Raw genomic sequence first — 15,847 nt, 5'->3', positions numbered from 1 at the left:
TGCAGGCTGCTGCTGTATTGATTGCCTTCACAGTTTGTTTTTCAGTCTCACACAAAGGTTCCTCTGCATCTGTTGAGACTCCAAGAAACACTTGATTTACAGATTATCTGACTGAATATAACATATTTTACAAGGAAAGACTGCAAGATTGACAATGAACTTATCACCTTAAATAACAAAACTGGCTCGAGATAAAGAAGATCCCGGATAGATATGCTTTGGTTACACAAATTAAATCCTGTTGTCAGTACAGAAAGCAAGACTTGAGTCTTAAGAGTGAAATTTATACTAAGCTGTAGGGAGTGAGCTCTTTGTTCAGCAAGACTCTACAGAGCTTCTGGCTCTCGTGTCTGTGTGGTATAAGGCCAACTACCAATTTAAGCAGCTTATAAACTTATAAAGCGACTTAGAAAATGTTCTTTTTTTAATTTATGATGCTGCTTATTCAACGTCTCACTATATTATCCCGCTAATACTACTTTATGTTGGTTCTAGTTGATTTGTGTTGATGAAGTCCAGTGGGGCCAATGGATATGCTTTATTGCATGCGGAAAATGACCTGCCGCGAACAGCATCCCCAAGAGGAGATGGTAGTTGATATTTTTCTTGCTTTGCCGTTTTCTCTCAAACCATTTTGTGGCCGAGTTTCATAACTTATCAAGGCAGCCAGCACGTCTGTTTCAGGCCTTATCAGTTGCATTGACAATTAAACACCCACGCTTGAGCTGTGGGTGGTCTGCTTAAATTAAAACAAATGGACTATTATATTTGATCGTTAGACCCTTGTGATAACATAAAGTTAAATTGTTTTCATTATATCATACATTTGATACACATTGACAATTCAAAAACATAAGCAAGACAGGATAAGAACAAAAAAACATTAAATAAGATCAGTAAATAGTTGAGAAGCCAAAGCTGGGACAAATGATAAATAAAAGGCAGTGAACAGAGATTTAAACATGGTCACATTTAGGCTGTTGTTCCATGTGTTTTATTGTGACAAAATGCAGGTTCCAAGATTGATAACGAGAAAGCATGTCAGAAAAATCATTTGATCGTAGCCCAGTAAGTGATTTGTAGACCAGTAGCAGTATTTCAAGATGAATTCTCTGACCTACTGGTGCCCAAGATCTTCCTTTGGTAAACCTGAGAAAAGACTAAAACTAAAGTCTTGCTTGATAAAAAAATAAAAGTCCTCTTCCACACCCAATAATTTTGATCATAAAAAGCCAACTGATTTAAAAAGTCTGATGGGAATTTATCAAAACGCTTTAAATTTTCTGTGATTTTCATATGAAGGCTGAATTTGATGTGTGGTTTTGGTGTGTGGTTGTTGAGCACAGATGGATCCAGCCCACTCTTGTTAAGAGGGGCTTAAGTGCTGTTGTTTTATAGCCTTTGGAAAAACGCCTCATTGCAGAGATTTGTATTTGAGCCATGCTGATTTTGAAGAAGCCAGTGGGGGAGGGGGGGCATCTATGCAGCAGGTAGATGTAGCAAAAGGTGTTCCTAATATTTATATTTCCACAGTGATGTTTGTCACCATTCTCTTGAGCAAGGCACTTAACGACTTAACGGCGGCTGACAGTGGAAAAACGGTGCTTGTGCTGAGCAACCGAGCAGCTCTCAGGTGTGAGTGTACGGATGTGAGGCAGGCCGCTGCTGAAGTGCTGAGAGTGTGTGCTCAGCAAAACTGTGCCCTGGATAGTGTAAAAATGTAACACATTTTTTTTTTTAAAAAGCGAACACTGCCTTGCCCCAGGCGCCGTGGCTTTCTAGTGACTACAGCTGATACATTTCATCAATACTATAAAACTCCGACTCCTACAGCCAGATCTATAAAGATTATTACCACCTTATTCGCCCCTATCAATCCTCCACTGCTTTTACCTTTGCTTCCCTTCAGCTGCTCCTTAACCCTGCACCGCTTCCTCGTTAGTGGAGCATTTGTCCTCACCAGCTGTTATCATATAATGTATAATTTTAGGTGCTAGTACGCCTCAGTGGCATTACTGTAATTCCGGTGTGCTCCCGGAGCATCGCCCCCACTTACCCCAATGCAGCACCGAGCTTGAGTATTGTACAGCGGCAATGTCACCCAGTCGGACAGTGAAATGTATTACCTGCATGAATCAAGTTGTCATTTCCAATTTATGAGGGGAGCTTAACAATTCAGAGCACAGGCCTGGCCGTCGTAGGGGAGCCGGCTCGTCGAATCCCCTCAGCAACGCCCAGTGCTGTTTCTCATTAAGGTCTATGACACTGCAGAACAAACCCAATGCACCTGTGTTCATCTGGAGAAAACACTGACTGTGTAATTATAAAAGTCAGCTGTGTTTCTGCACCAAACCACGTCTTTTTGCTGCTTACTCATCCAGCAGCACGGTAGCCTTTGAACATAACCCTCAGCTTGTTTTAACCTGCGCAAAGCACCGGATGGGTGGGAGTCAGAGCTCACCACAAATTAAGTATTGCCTGATAACTTCTCAAGTTCAGCAAACTAAACTGACTTTAAACAAGTTTTAACTTTCAGCAATCATTGTAATGCCCTTTGAGGCGAACATTTGTTCTCTGAGCGAGTTTAAACAAACGCTGAGAATTTTCTGCAAGCACTGCTTGGCCACAGACTGATGTGCCCCAGCACACTGAAGTGGGGATGGAGCATCAGGCTCCTGTACAGCAGCCAAATCTGTTGGCCGCTATTGATATCCCATTTCCTCTGTCACTCCTAAGCTGCTTTGCATTCAGAGGCTTTGCACTAAGCCCAGAGTGTCCAGCCTGTGGCCTGTAATACTGACTATACGGCTGGCTGTGCTGCTCCACAACAATCGTTGAGTCCTTTTATTATCCAGGAAACAAAAGCATAGCTAGCGCCACAATGAGAGCCTTCCAGCCCTGACATTTTAATTGTACTTCTCTCATATTAGTTGGGATGCGAACCAATTTGGCCATTGCTGTTAAATTCCTCACGCATTAATTCCGCTTTTGAATGTTTAGAAGCTGACATAATGGGTTTTAGACTTGGCAGAAGATTGGAGGAAAAGAGGATCAAACATTGAACAGAAGACAGTTTTTCTTTTTTTTTTTTTTTGTTGCTGATTATAAACCTCCTGTTGAGCTTATCACAAATTCAACAGCAGGAGCTTGAGATAAGGTGTTGAGTTATGGGCTTTAGACAGAGCACGTCAGCGTCTGCAAGACAAGTGTTTGCGATATGTTTCAATTCCTCGCTCGTATGCTTTGAATCCACGAAGAAAAAAGGTCCATTCAAATCTCGAAATGCAGTTTAAATTCTTTAATACAACAAGTGTCCCAGCATTCATACGCAGCTCTCAGGTTGAGGGCAACGTGTGTTTGAGTCTGTCCAGAGAAGCTGTTCAGTAATCATAAAGCATACGCAGGCACTCTAAGACAATGTCACATACCCTGGAGTCAAAGGAGCAAGTGTATCATTTGAATATCATTTGGTTTTTCCTCCCTCAGACATAAAAAGCAATACATTTTAGTTTCCTCCACGTAATTCTTTTTTCTTGCTACTGATTGATATTTACAGGTCGTGTCACCGCTTTCAAATACTGTTACCACATCATAATGCTGCAATGTAAAGAATTTCTCCACACAAAACGTTCTGACAGCTTTGCTTAAATCAGCAGTCATGAAAACCGCAAGTGAAGCAGGCTGCTCTCCTGTTTTCCTCCGCCAGTCATTAAAAATCTGTAATATTGAAGCCGGCAGCGTGAAGGTTAGATGTCATCCCTGAGCTCAAAATATGATTTATTTACCTCCAGCTGTGTCTGCCATCCAAACTCATTTCTCACACACGTACCTGCAAAGCAAGACTGTAGACATTACAGTGTATTAAACCACCTCCTCTGACTCCCTTCCTCACCGACTCACATACGCACAGTCACCACCAACCCCCCCCCCCAGGCAAGGTCACTCTACGCTGCACTAATGACTGCAATCAATTATCTGGTGCAACAATAAACGAGACCGAAACTCCCACATCTCTGTAGCCCTCCAGCGTTTTTGCTGATGCTTGAAGAGGTCACGTGATTGAAAAAAAGACAACAGAGCAGATGAATTATGTCCATTCAAAGTTCCTGTGACCGCCACAAAAAATACTACATGATAGTGAAATCTGTAATGGATTTCTTTAATGTATGATACTGCAGGCTCCGCTGTAAACGCCAGCTCCTGAAGCTAAATACAGAATCGATTTCTCTGGATAAAATAATGATGATAAACTTTTTAGACCGCAACTAATAAATATTCATCAATGAAAAAATATGAACCCTGAAAAATAACACCGATGACGTCACGGTGATGTCATCAGGGTTATCTCAACTTGGGCTTGCAGATTGAACATTTTTAACAGAAAGTGGACAATGGTTCTCAACCTTTTAGAGTCACGACCCCCCAGAATAATGAGGTTGGTCTTCACAGCCCACCCCCCACCCCTATGTGTAACACATAAAAAGACACGAAACTCACACAGGAATGTCGTGGCTTTGCCCACAGACAGAACAGCAACTAATTTGTGTTTTTTAGATTTATTTAAATAAGGGCACCTTCACAGTCTGCTTCAGGCCCCAAAGCACAATAATACATAGGAATACATTCCCACTTTACTGACATAACTGGGCCTGTTACCACGTATAAAAACAGAGTATATAGCCTATAGTATACTGTGTTTTTGAGTTCTTGTCTCCTGTGTTGAATGTCATTAAAGGGATGACATCGCTGGGGGGGCTTCCTATCTCTCATTCGGCGCTGCTCGCCACAGTATGTTATTTTATTTTATGCTCCACAACCTCCTTAGGGGTCCCGAACTTCTGGTTGAGAGCCACGGCTATATAGAATGTATTAGCTGTATATTCACGTTGGTTTCAATTTCAGGAGATTCTTATTTTAACCTTCGTAAAACCAGCATTTGGAGGAAGTAGCTTGTATAAGATAATCGTGAAACTAAGTAGCCTCCACACGTTCTTTCAGCGCATTTAATCAATATGTCATATGTTCTGCTTATCCCCTAATTTTCAGGTTGTAGTTACGTGTTATGAACACAAAGTGAATCTAGTGTTTTTGCCTTCACAGCCAATGAAAAGCCCTGATATCCATTAGAGTTTAATTATTATTTTTTTACTTTGGCTGCTTGCGAAAGTTAAAGGATTAGGATTTAATGAGTGGATTCAATAAGATGCTTATTCAAATAAGATTGAACCCCAACCCTAGACCTCTGCCGGATCAATTTTGACCATTCTTTCTTTAATATGTCTGTTGCAAATCCTCTCAATTTATGGAAGTGCAATAGTAAGTCGCCACGCTTTTAATTGATTCATCATTTTGTCAATAACACCTCAGAAAGCCCAAGGTGATGTCTTCAAATAGCTTTTTTTGTCTGATCCACAGACCAAAACCTAAGGATATTTAATTTTCAATGCTATTTAACAGAGAAAAGCAGCAAATCCTCACATCTGCACAGCTGGAACCAGCAAATGTTGGGAATTTTAGTTTAATTCAATAAAACATTTACCAAAATTGTTGCATGTTGGGTTGAAACTGTATTTGAGCCTCACTAAAAATTCAACTTTTTATGTAGCTTTCACTTTCAGTTTCTCAATTCAGTCAATTCGCTTCATCCTAAAGATTCACTTTTAAGGTGACCGTTCAGTGCACAGTACAGCTGGAGACGAGCTGAAAGCTGAACTACATAAAAAGTTTTAGCTGAGGCTCAATAAGTTTCAGGTCATGCACAGTGAATTCAGATTCATAATATTCATCATTTAGGCTTTCAAGTTTTTGGAATTCAGTTTCAAACTTAATAGAATCCAAATTCAACATCTAATGCATCAAATTTAGTTCTAATGAATTCTCAAATTCAGCGTTTCTACTGGTACACAAATATGCAGCCCATAAAGCTCCACCCATCGCTCCTCAGTGGCTAGCTTATCATGGCTGGATAAAATGCTTTGATCATTGTGCAGGAAGTAATTTTAAGAGCTTTCTCCCTGCCTCCCACACAAAGGTGATCATAATTGTGGGATCTCTGGAATCGTGTGAGGGCCGTAATGGAGCAGCAACCCAGTGCAGCAGAGCTCAAGTATGAGAGTTGCTAAATTTGACTTCCCGGGGCGCGGGGGGCTTTACATTCAAACTCTTTAGCACTCTAATGCTGGTGCAGGCAGACCTGCATTTCTACCTGTACAAGTCTCTCTCACTCTGTCTCTCTCTCCCCCCATGGCCTGTCAGCGCGCTGTCATGACAACCAGTTCAGATTAGCAGATCATTAGCAATAAGCCCTGGGAATGGATGTTAATAATAACTGTTAATTATTACGCTTTAATGTTTTTTTTTCACACCTTAATGCCTGTTTTTACTGCACTGTGGTATTTTGCAATTATTCTTTCATGGACATGTTTTACTGCCCTTTTATCTGCAGAAAAGTTATTATTATGATCTACAGTATTTCTGGCAACGTGGTTGTAGTAGTACTTAAATCATATTCTCAGACTTTTCTGCATTACATTAACATCACAAGCAACTAGATAAACAAGTACATGTCACGCGTTACTTCTGATGCCATTCACCATACCCGTCACACCCCTTCTTCTTAGAGTCTGAACTCAGTCACACTGCTATGCTGACATGGCACACTGACTCTTTACAGTGGTGGCTTTTCAGTCTGTGGAGGATAAATGTTTCTCACAACTTTTGCTCAGAGTCACTACATTCTGAGTTTAAGCAGCACTATTGAGAGGCTAAATTGTCAGTGAAGAAATTAGTCTACCACACAGTGCAGTCAGCATCACACGCTTCACTGATCTGAGTTCAGTAGCAGATCTGCCATTAAGTATCCGCACATTGGTATTCAGTGTAGGCTAATTAGACTGTCCAGAGATCAGTGAGGAAGCTTAGCTCTGTCATACGTCTACGTCACTCATATAAGCACCTTGGAGAATTCAAGCATCTTATCTGTTCTTGTAATTTTTAGTAGTCTAAAATGAGTTAGTTTCACTTTGTCATGTTTTGTGGGGCCTCGGCTGTTTCATGCTCTCTCTCTCTTCTCTCTCTCTCTTCTCTCTCTCTCTCTGTTTTTTTAAGTAGCATATTTGAAATGCTGCTGAAGTGTTTTGACTTTTAATGCGTTGCAGTCTGGGTATACTAACATGATGCATAAGAAAAAAACTTGCAGTGTTTTTTGGGTGTTCTGTGTGTTAAGTTTGCCATGGCCCATCAAACACCTAATGTTATATGGGCTTACGCAAACAGTATCGTGTAATGTGTAATGCCTTAGTCGCTGATGTGGAAAAAGCTGTGATTATCTTCATTTTCAGCTCGAGTTTTGCCTCTGTGCTGGTAAAATGAAACAGGTTATAGTTAAAGAGTTGAGATCCTCTGTCTGCCTCTATTCATATGAGATGTCTTACTGTGATCCTTAATAACAAAACAAACATCTCTGTCAGTCAAAAGCTCACCGTAGAGTTCATTGAGTTGTATTATATTTTTTAACCGGGAGCACCTGCCAGTCATCACAACTTCCCCATACCTGATACCCTGGCGCCCCCTATGCTAGCAATACATTTGTCTGTTTTCTATAAAATTCTGAATTTCTACACTCTTCTTGCAGTTGCCAACATAATAGCATACATTGTCAGACTGTAACACACATTAACAGCGCCCACACAATGTTACGGTAAAAGCTTCTGCGTGGTTGTCAGTGTATTTCTCTGTGAGCTCTTTGTGACACCAGAGAACAACAATAAACGCATAATATGAAGTAATAAAGTGCTGCATTGCCTGCTGTCACTCACCATATTATGTCATTTTATATAGATATAATACAAGGAATAAATAGCATTTAACAGAAAATAAAGCAGTCCAGACAAGTCTATAGGTATTTCTGTGAAATAAACAGATACAGATAGTTGCTTACTCTTCTATAGGCAACATAATGCACAATTAATCACAAAAGCAAACTCAACATACAGACACAAGTATGCACATCTATACTATCTACTATCATCCCATATCAACAGTCGGGTACTTGAACCTCTCTCCAGACTGTTAAATCACTAGACTGTGTGGTCTGTTTTGGCCATGCTTAATTAGTTTCTGCTAACCACAAATTACCACTGTTATCACTGAATATTTCCCACACCCAATTTAAAACTATGATCCCATGCCCTGATTTTCTGTTGGAAGAGTAACATATTCAGGAGAGGACTTCCACCGAGCACTAATGTAATTCGAAGTGACACAACAGCATGAAACGATACAGCCATCTTTCAATTTGCTCTGAGGGGAAGTTAGGTCTAAGGATTTCGTGAGGTGCATCGCCAAATGAGGATATCAGTTATTCTGGGCTCTAGCAAAATGTGCGTACAGTTGTTTTGGAGGATTATGAAACCAATAGACCCTCCTCAGGAAATGCCAGAGGTAAAAAACAAGCTGATCTGCAAACAGGAAGAGGGGAATGAAGAGCGATCGAGGTCAAGGAAAAGGGGATAAATATGATGATTAAGTGATTCTGTCGGAGAGAGAGGGAGGAGAGGTAGAGGAGATTGAGTGGCTTTAGGGAGACTGAATTTGATAGAAGCTGTCAATAAGTTAGAGCTGTGAGGAGATTAATCCGACACCCCATCAGAAAAAAAATGATACGGCGAAATGGAGAAAAGTAAAGGTAGCTCAGGAAGATATGAAGAAATAACAAGATAGTGTGGGATCTTGAAACGAGGAGTCACACAGACAAAAACAATAAGAAGACAGAAGGATAGAGAGGGAGGCAAAGAGAGACAGCGAGGGAGGTAGTGAGACATATAAAGATGGATCAAGCACCCACTGAAGTAGAGAAGGAGAGAGTGATTGAGAGGGAGGAGGTGTGGAAAAGCAGCCATGATTAGATGGATTCTACTGGACCATGAGATTGATGACTCTGCTTCAGAAAGAAAAGGAGAGAGGGGAGGGAAGAGATAGCAGAAACGGGGGAATCACAGAAAAGTCCTGATGAAAAGAACCATCGCGCCCCGCAAGACAAAATCTAGAGTATGATAAAAAGAATGAGCCGGTCTTATCTTCCAGCCCTTCCATCTTTAAAACAGAGCGCAAGCAGCATCTTTGCACATTTCAGTATCTCTAATAGGATCTATAACACTTTTTTTTTTTGTTCATCATCAGTTATGCATGGTTTAAAAAAAATAAAGTATTTCCCCAGAATAAGAATTGCTGCTACATTAAAGGACATTATGTCTGTAGCAAATAAAAGTCTGTTTGTAAAGAAGGATTAGATTTAGTTTAGCTTTCAGACAACCAAAATCCTGTGTATTTGTTATCCATCAATGCCCTTGAATGCAGACATTTAATTACAGGAAGCACGCAGCATTTGAGTAGAATAAATGCATGTTTTTTCCCCATATTTAGAGCTTAAATTCATCCTCTTATTGTCTGTCAGTGTGTCCAATTAGAGCAGTGATTCTAAAAGTTCCACAGCAGTGCCTGTCCAGTTAACGAAGGAGTAGCTCATTATAGAGTAAAATATGTAAAATCCACATGCCAAGTTCAGTTTGACATTGAGGTATGGAAAGGAGGGGGAGGGAAGGAGTAAATGGGGAGTGAGTCCAGGAGAATGAGAGCAAGTGGATATTAATCTTTTCCCATGAGAACGTTTCACTTTCACCTTCTCTGCCTTGATCCTTCCCCCCTCTCTGTCTCACCCCTCCTCCTCCTCCTCATCCTCCCCCCCTCTCAGACTGCCGGAGTGGTTCTGATTTGCCAGCCTGTGTCTGGTCCAGGGGGGATAAGAGGGAGATAAACAGCGTTTGCAAACAGAAAGTGGTCAGAGCTGAGGCAGAGCAGGCCCTATCAATGAAGAGAGTTTCCTGGGATATTCACTTTCTTCAGACCACAGAGCTCTTATCAGAGGCAGTGATAGAAAGATAGGGTAACTGGTTGTGGCACAGTGCTGCCTGCCTAGCCAGTGGACTGATGTTATAGGCTATAACGAATAGGGAATAAAGAATATTGTTATATTTTTCACTCGCCTTGCTGCTATAAATGCCTTATCATGAAAATAAGTTAAAATAGAAATATGTTAGAAGTTGTACCTCCAGTCAACAAGCTTATCTTACTGCTGCAGTTTCATTATGTAGTTATGATTTACGTCGCCACTGACTGCCTGTTTTCTCATCTTTTGTTAGATGCTGTCACAGAGAGCTGAAGGCATTCCTGCGAGCTGCGATGGGACACAGTAAGGCCGTGGACACGATAAGAAATCTCTGCAGTGCTCCTTTTCAGTCACAACACTAACACTAGACAATACAAACGTCCATCATCTAAAATTAATGTCAGCTGTGTTGCGGAGGCAGCCTCAAGCTGCGCCGCCAGATCTAAGACAACCCATGGAGGCGTGGCCTCAATGTTTCCAACGCTGCTGCAACTGGTAACGAACAGCGATGCCTTCTAAGGTCTCCTGCTTATACTTGCTGACAGTGGTTTGCTGGGCCAGCGCTCTGTGGTACCTGAGTGTGTCCCGCCCTTCCACTTCCTATGTGGGACAGCTGACTATGCCTATACGCAAAACACCCAAGGTGAACAAGAACTCCACGTTCAGCAACATCCACACGCGCTCGCTCAACCCGCACGACTTCGGCTACCTCATCAACGAGGCCAAGAAGTGCGAGGCAGAGCCCCCGTTCCTTGTCATCCTGATCAGCACCACTCACAAGGAATTTGACGCGCGTCAGGCCATCCGAGAGACATGGGGTGACGAGAGCACGTTTCCAGAAGTGCGCGTGGTCACGCTCTTCCTGTTGGGCCGCAGCACTGATCATGTCCTCAACCAGATGGTGGAGCAGGAGAGTCAGATCTTTCATGACATTGTAGTGGAGGATTTTATTGACTCTTACCACAACCTGACGCTTAAGACACTGATGGGGATGCGCTGGGTAGCCACATTTTGCTCTAAGGCTCAATATGTCCTCAAGACGGACAGTGACATCTTTGTCAACATGGAGAACCTCATCTACAACCTATTGAAGCCCACCACCAAGCCCAGGAGGAGGTACTTCACCGGCTACGTCATCAATGGTGGGCCAATCAGAGACATGCGCAGCAAGTGGTACATGCCCAGGGATCTGTACCCAGAGAGCAAGTACCCACCATTCTGCTCCGGCACCGGCTACGTCTTCTCGGCAGACGTGGCGGAGCTCATATACAAGACCTCCTTACACACCAGGCTGCTGCACTTGGAGGACGTGTACGTCGGCGTGTGCCTTCGTAAACTGGGCATCCACCCGTTCCAGAACAGCGGCTTCAACCACTGGAAGATGGCCTACAGCCTTTGCCGCTACCGCCGGGTGGTCACTGTCCACCAGATCTCCCCAGAGGAGATGCACCGCATCTGGAATGACATGACCAGCAAGAAACACCTTAAATGTTAGCAGGACTTTTAGCACAAGCACCGGCAGGAGAGTCGGGGAGGAATTAAATGTCCTCTTATTTCCTGCTTCTCTGTAATTGGCAAATACTGTAAAGCACGTAGCATTGAGCAAGGAACAGTATTGATGAAGCATCCAGGACTTTGTCCAGGCACTGATTGCTTTACCAGGAGGCCATGGCCAAAGCAAACTCCTCTGTTGTCTGCGTCCTCCCTTACTTCAAGGTGTTGATGAGAGCTGCTCAGCTCAGACTCACAAAACATGCACAAAGTTGGAAATATGTTTTCCAAAAATGTGCAAAATGTTCCGCCGGTTTGTTGTCGTCGCCAGCAGCACTACGATTTTTATAGGACAGGAAGCAAGGAGGCTTGTGTGAAAGCACTCATTTATACAAGACACAAACTGTCCCCAATTATTCAACTGCACATTACATAAATGCCAACACACTTCTTTGAACCCAGACATTCGCCTCTTGGGTTAATCACAAGCTCTAAATATGAATGTTCCTCATGTATTTTCAGTTGTTGTACTCTCTGAACAAGGTGTTAATGTTGGATGTACTGTCTGGCACTGCAGCAGCTGTCGTCACCGTGAGGACCATGGTGAGTTTGCAGCGTAATGACTCAATTAAATCATCTTGGAAAGCAGCAGAATTAAGAGCATTAAAGGGGTATCTTTATCTCTATTTTCAACCTGGACCTCATTTTCTGTGGGGTTCTTTTTGTCAAAGTGACTAATGGGGATAGGTTTTGAATTTAGTCCAGTATTGAGTGAGAGGGCTGCAGACTACAGCAATAGCACACCGTCAAAATCTGTCCATTAAAAGTGCTTGTCTTTGCCACAGCTCAGATTGTGATTATAATATATATCTTAACATATATATGACAACATTATGGAAAGGAGCCCACAGAGAAGGAGAAGTCTCGCTCTGAGGTGACTTGTTGTAGGATGTCAACAGTGGAAACGTGACCGCACTAATGTCAGCCGGGTTTGTTGTGTAGGAGAACAGAAAGAATAGCCTGTATTTATTTGAGCCGGAGCATACGGATAAGACTACAAATTGCAGAGTGGACAAGGAGAGAAAAAAGCTTTAGACTGTGGTGTTCTGTAGGAGCTGTGACCCTATGCCCACTAGGCCTGCACAAGATGAGAAAAATCTGTCACGTGCAATAACACTGTTCAATATTGCGATGACAATATGATAAATAAACAAATATTGAAGTGTGTATATTAGCTATACAGTTATGTCAGCCTTCTTGTCCTTAAATTCAGAACTGGATTAGAATATTTTAAATAAATTCTTGTTTCTAGTCAGAAACAGTAATGTTTACAACAGCAAAGTCATAATATAAACTCAAAAATATCTCACGGGATACACATCTAAAATGTCAATAAAATAAATAATATTCCTGACATCAAAATACTGAATGAAGAATCATTTCAGTCATTCATCCTGTCCTCTGATGTAACACTGGTAGAGAGGAGAGTCCTGGTTTGCCAGCAGCTCAGATTAGAACAAGAAATTGCCACATTGTAACACATGTGGTGAACTAAACTAGACTACAGACAGACAGCTTTTATTTTAGCTTGTTTGTAACAATTTGGTACTAGCTGAGCTAGCGCTGTGCTTGTGTAAAAGAGAGACTGCAGACAGAGCAGATATCATGTCTCTACAGGTTTACATGTTGATGCTTGTAGAACAGTGTATTGATAAAGTATTGGCTTTTTCCGAGTGCTTTTATTGCACTTACGGTAACAAATGGAGTTTTCGCTAGAGTTTTTTGTTCACTTGACTTCACTGTCTCCACTGCGGACTCTGTGATCAGCTGTCTTTGCTCTGCTTTGTGTGTGTGTGTGTGAACAAGCTGCAGCCCATAATAAATACTTCAATCTTTGGCTCCCATTTAATACCACATTTCTGTACACATCCCCACAGAGGAAATGTCACAGACCGGTTCAGGCAAAAGTAAATAAAGTAAAATGTAAACTTTTCTGCGGGCTTTCCATAATTTTAACTTATAATAAAGTCTAACAAGCACTTTTAATCGATTTTCTTGGTGCGCACTTGCCCACAAGGATTATGTTGAAGCCGGCTGCAGGCTGTAGCTCTCCCTCAGATTCAAAACCTGTCCCCATTAGTGACTTTAACACAAAAACATGAGATAATAAAGTTCAGGACTGGACATGTTATATTCTTTTCAGAATCAGACATATTTTCTTACAACAGATTCCACAGATATTTGTATTGTGCAATGAAAAAACATTTCTTCACAAAGTATCCGGACAGTGTGAAGATATCGGCTGCTTGCATTCCCTAAGTGAATGTTACTTCTGTTAATGTGTAACGTGCAGTTATTTGTCTCAGGCAGTGCTGCTGCGAGCAGGCTGCAGAGTATTATATTTTCTATTACTTGAACACGAAGGAGAACAGATGTACTGTACAAGCGGTGTGTACCAAGGACAAATATTACATTTCTGAGTGCTTTCTTCTTTTCATTTACTTGAGATTAAATAAAGCGCTTTTATAAGACTTGATACTGTATTTATTACAGAAAACAATATAAAAGTTTTTATTGTGCTCAATTTAATACACATAATCTGTAAGTGAATATACCCACGTAACTAGATTACGCTCTGCGATGCTTCATTGTGGCTGTTGGAAAACATGAGGCGTAGATATGAGAGCGTCTCATTAGGGCCGCTGTTCATTCAGCAGCAGCTGCGCCCAGGTTGAAGCAGGTCCCAACTCTCTACACGTCACTGATGGGCGAACGCTGAGCGCTGCCGTAATCCCTGTGTGGCTCTGGAAACAACACAGGCGCATCCTTTTCTATGCAGGTGTTGGTGTGTGTAAGTGGCGAGCAGCCTGCAAACAACGTGTGATTAAATCAAATGTAGCATCTGTGTAATTGACAGCTGAATGGCTGTTTTCAACCGCAATGTCTTAACAAGAGGAATTACAGAGGCAAGTGGATTTTCATGTTAAAATACAGCACATGAAGCTTGTTTTTATTGTCAGTGTGCCTCATAGGTTAGCAACCGTTTGCTGCTGATCATCTCCTGTCTCCCTCTTAATTGTTAATGACAGACGCCTGCTTTACTTTATAAACATAAAGTGAACAAATGCATTATTAGAAATGCAAACCCCACAGTGGAAATCTTGTATTGTCTTCATTGGATGTTTAGACAGTCACTGTACTCCTCAGCACAGATTTTGTCCAATTTGTATTTTTATCATAAGTCAATGAGGGTTAATGCTCTGGTTCTCCCTGATGAGGCTTTGATTTGACATTTGCCATCTACAGAGACACTAAGTGGTCATCAAAGCAGCTTCATTAGTAGTTAAACACCTGTAAGATCATTATTATTTAGTGACCAACCTTGAATGTCCCCATCTGTATGGGGGTTAGTTTGTAAGAGACAGTACAGAGCAAGCTCGTGAGCATACTGTTACAAACAGACATCACACGCAGGCTACACACATGGAAAATGAAAGAGGAGATAATGTGTTATATCATTATAATTCTCAGCCCACTGTAGATATTTCTGGTGGGTCTAATAATTCCTTTGTGTTCATGCGTCATCACTGGTGAACCTGTTAGTGAAGGTTACTATCTGCCAGGAACTGGGTTTTTTTAATGCTCTGAAATCTTGTTATCTTTCTTGGTTTTCTTCGAGATGAAAACAGAAAAATGCCGTCACTGTCCATTTTTGATCCCTTAAAAAGACAGAAAAATTAAATATTGATTGTTAATTTGTTTTTCCTCAGCTTAAAGACCTGAGGTGTACCGATACATATGTGTGTGTAGGCATGCGTATGGACAACTCTGCATCAAACAACGTCACTATAATTAGGTTGCTCTCGCCTCTCATGCCTACAGGTGTACGTGTGTGTGTGAATGTGTGTGCCAGTCTGCGTGCGCGCATTGGATTTGTGAACTCTTTGTTCCAGGCATCATCATCATCCGAGGGAGCAGCGACACTCCTGTGGGATTTGGTACCGGAAAAATGAAAATGTCTTCTGTTCTGTACTTGCAAAGATAAACATGAAAATGTGGGAAGCACTTGTGGCGAGGCTCTTTCCTCAAACAGTTTTGCTCGAAAAATCTTGTGGGAGCTTGTAGGCAGAAAACACACCATTGCTGTTATGATTTCTTTATAATGAAACTATTCCCGGTTGGCGCCTTACGTCAAATACTTCTTTTTGATCAGTTTCTAGAACAGTTTTCCAAACTAAAATATAATTGAAACACTTTCATTCTGGTGTATGAGTTCAGGGTTGTTCTTCCGGTTCATTGTGCATTAAAAAAAAAAACTAACATTCGCATTATGTTATCAGTTAATGACTTTATTTTCTTCCTTAAATGTACAAGTACAGTGTGCCCAGTCGTATACATGTTAAATAATTG

The 15,847-nt window shown here is 41.5% G+C and overlaps 1 protein-coding gene across 1 annotated transcript in view; it reads left to right on the top strand.

Moving 5' to 3' along the window:
* The window catches only part of LOC118339746 (beta-1,3-galactosyltransferase 1-like), an 89,812-nt gene extending 76,521 nt beyond the window's left edge, over positions 1-13,291 (top strand). The window contains exon 3 of the mRNA XM_035677459.1: positions 10,200-13,291. Coding sequence (XP_035533352.1) covers positions 10,455-11,441 — 987 coding nt within the window. The 5' untranslated portion in view covers positions 10,200-10,454 and the 3' untranslated portion in view covers positions 11,442-13,291. The remainder of the gene's footprint in view (positions 1-10,199) is intronic.
* Positions 13,292-15,847: the final 2,556 nt, after the last annotated feature.

Source organism: Morone saxatilis, unplaced genomic scaffold, assembly GCF_004916995.1.
Source record: "Morone saxatilis isolate NCDOM2014 unplaced genomic scaffold, NCSU_SB_2.0 Contig6, whole genome shotgun sequence".
Taxonomy (NCBI): Eukaryota; Metazoa; Chordata; class Actinopteri; family Moronidae; genus Morone; species Morone saxatilis.
Note: the sequence above shows the minus strand (reverse complement) of the source record. Positions and strands in the feature narration are given on the sequence as shown.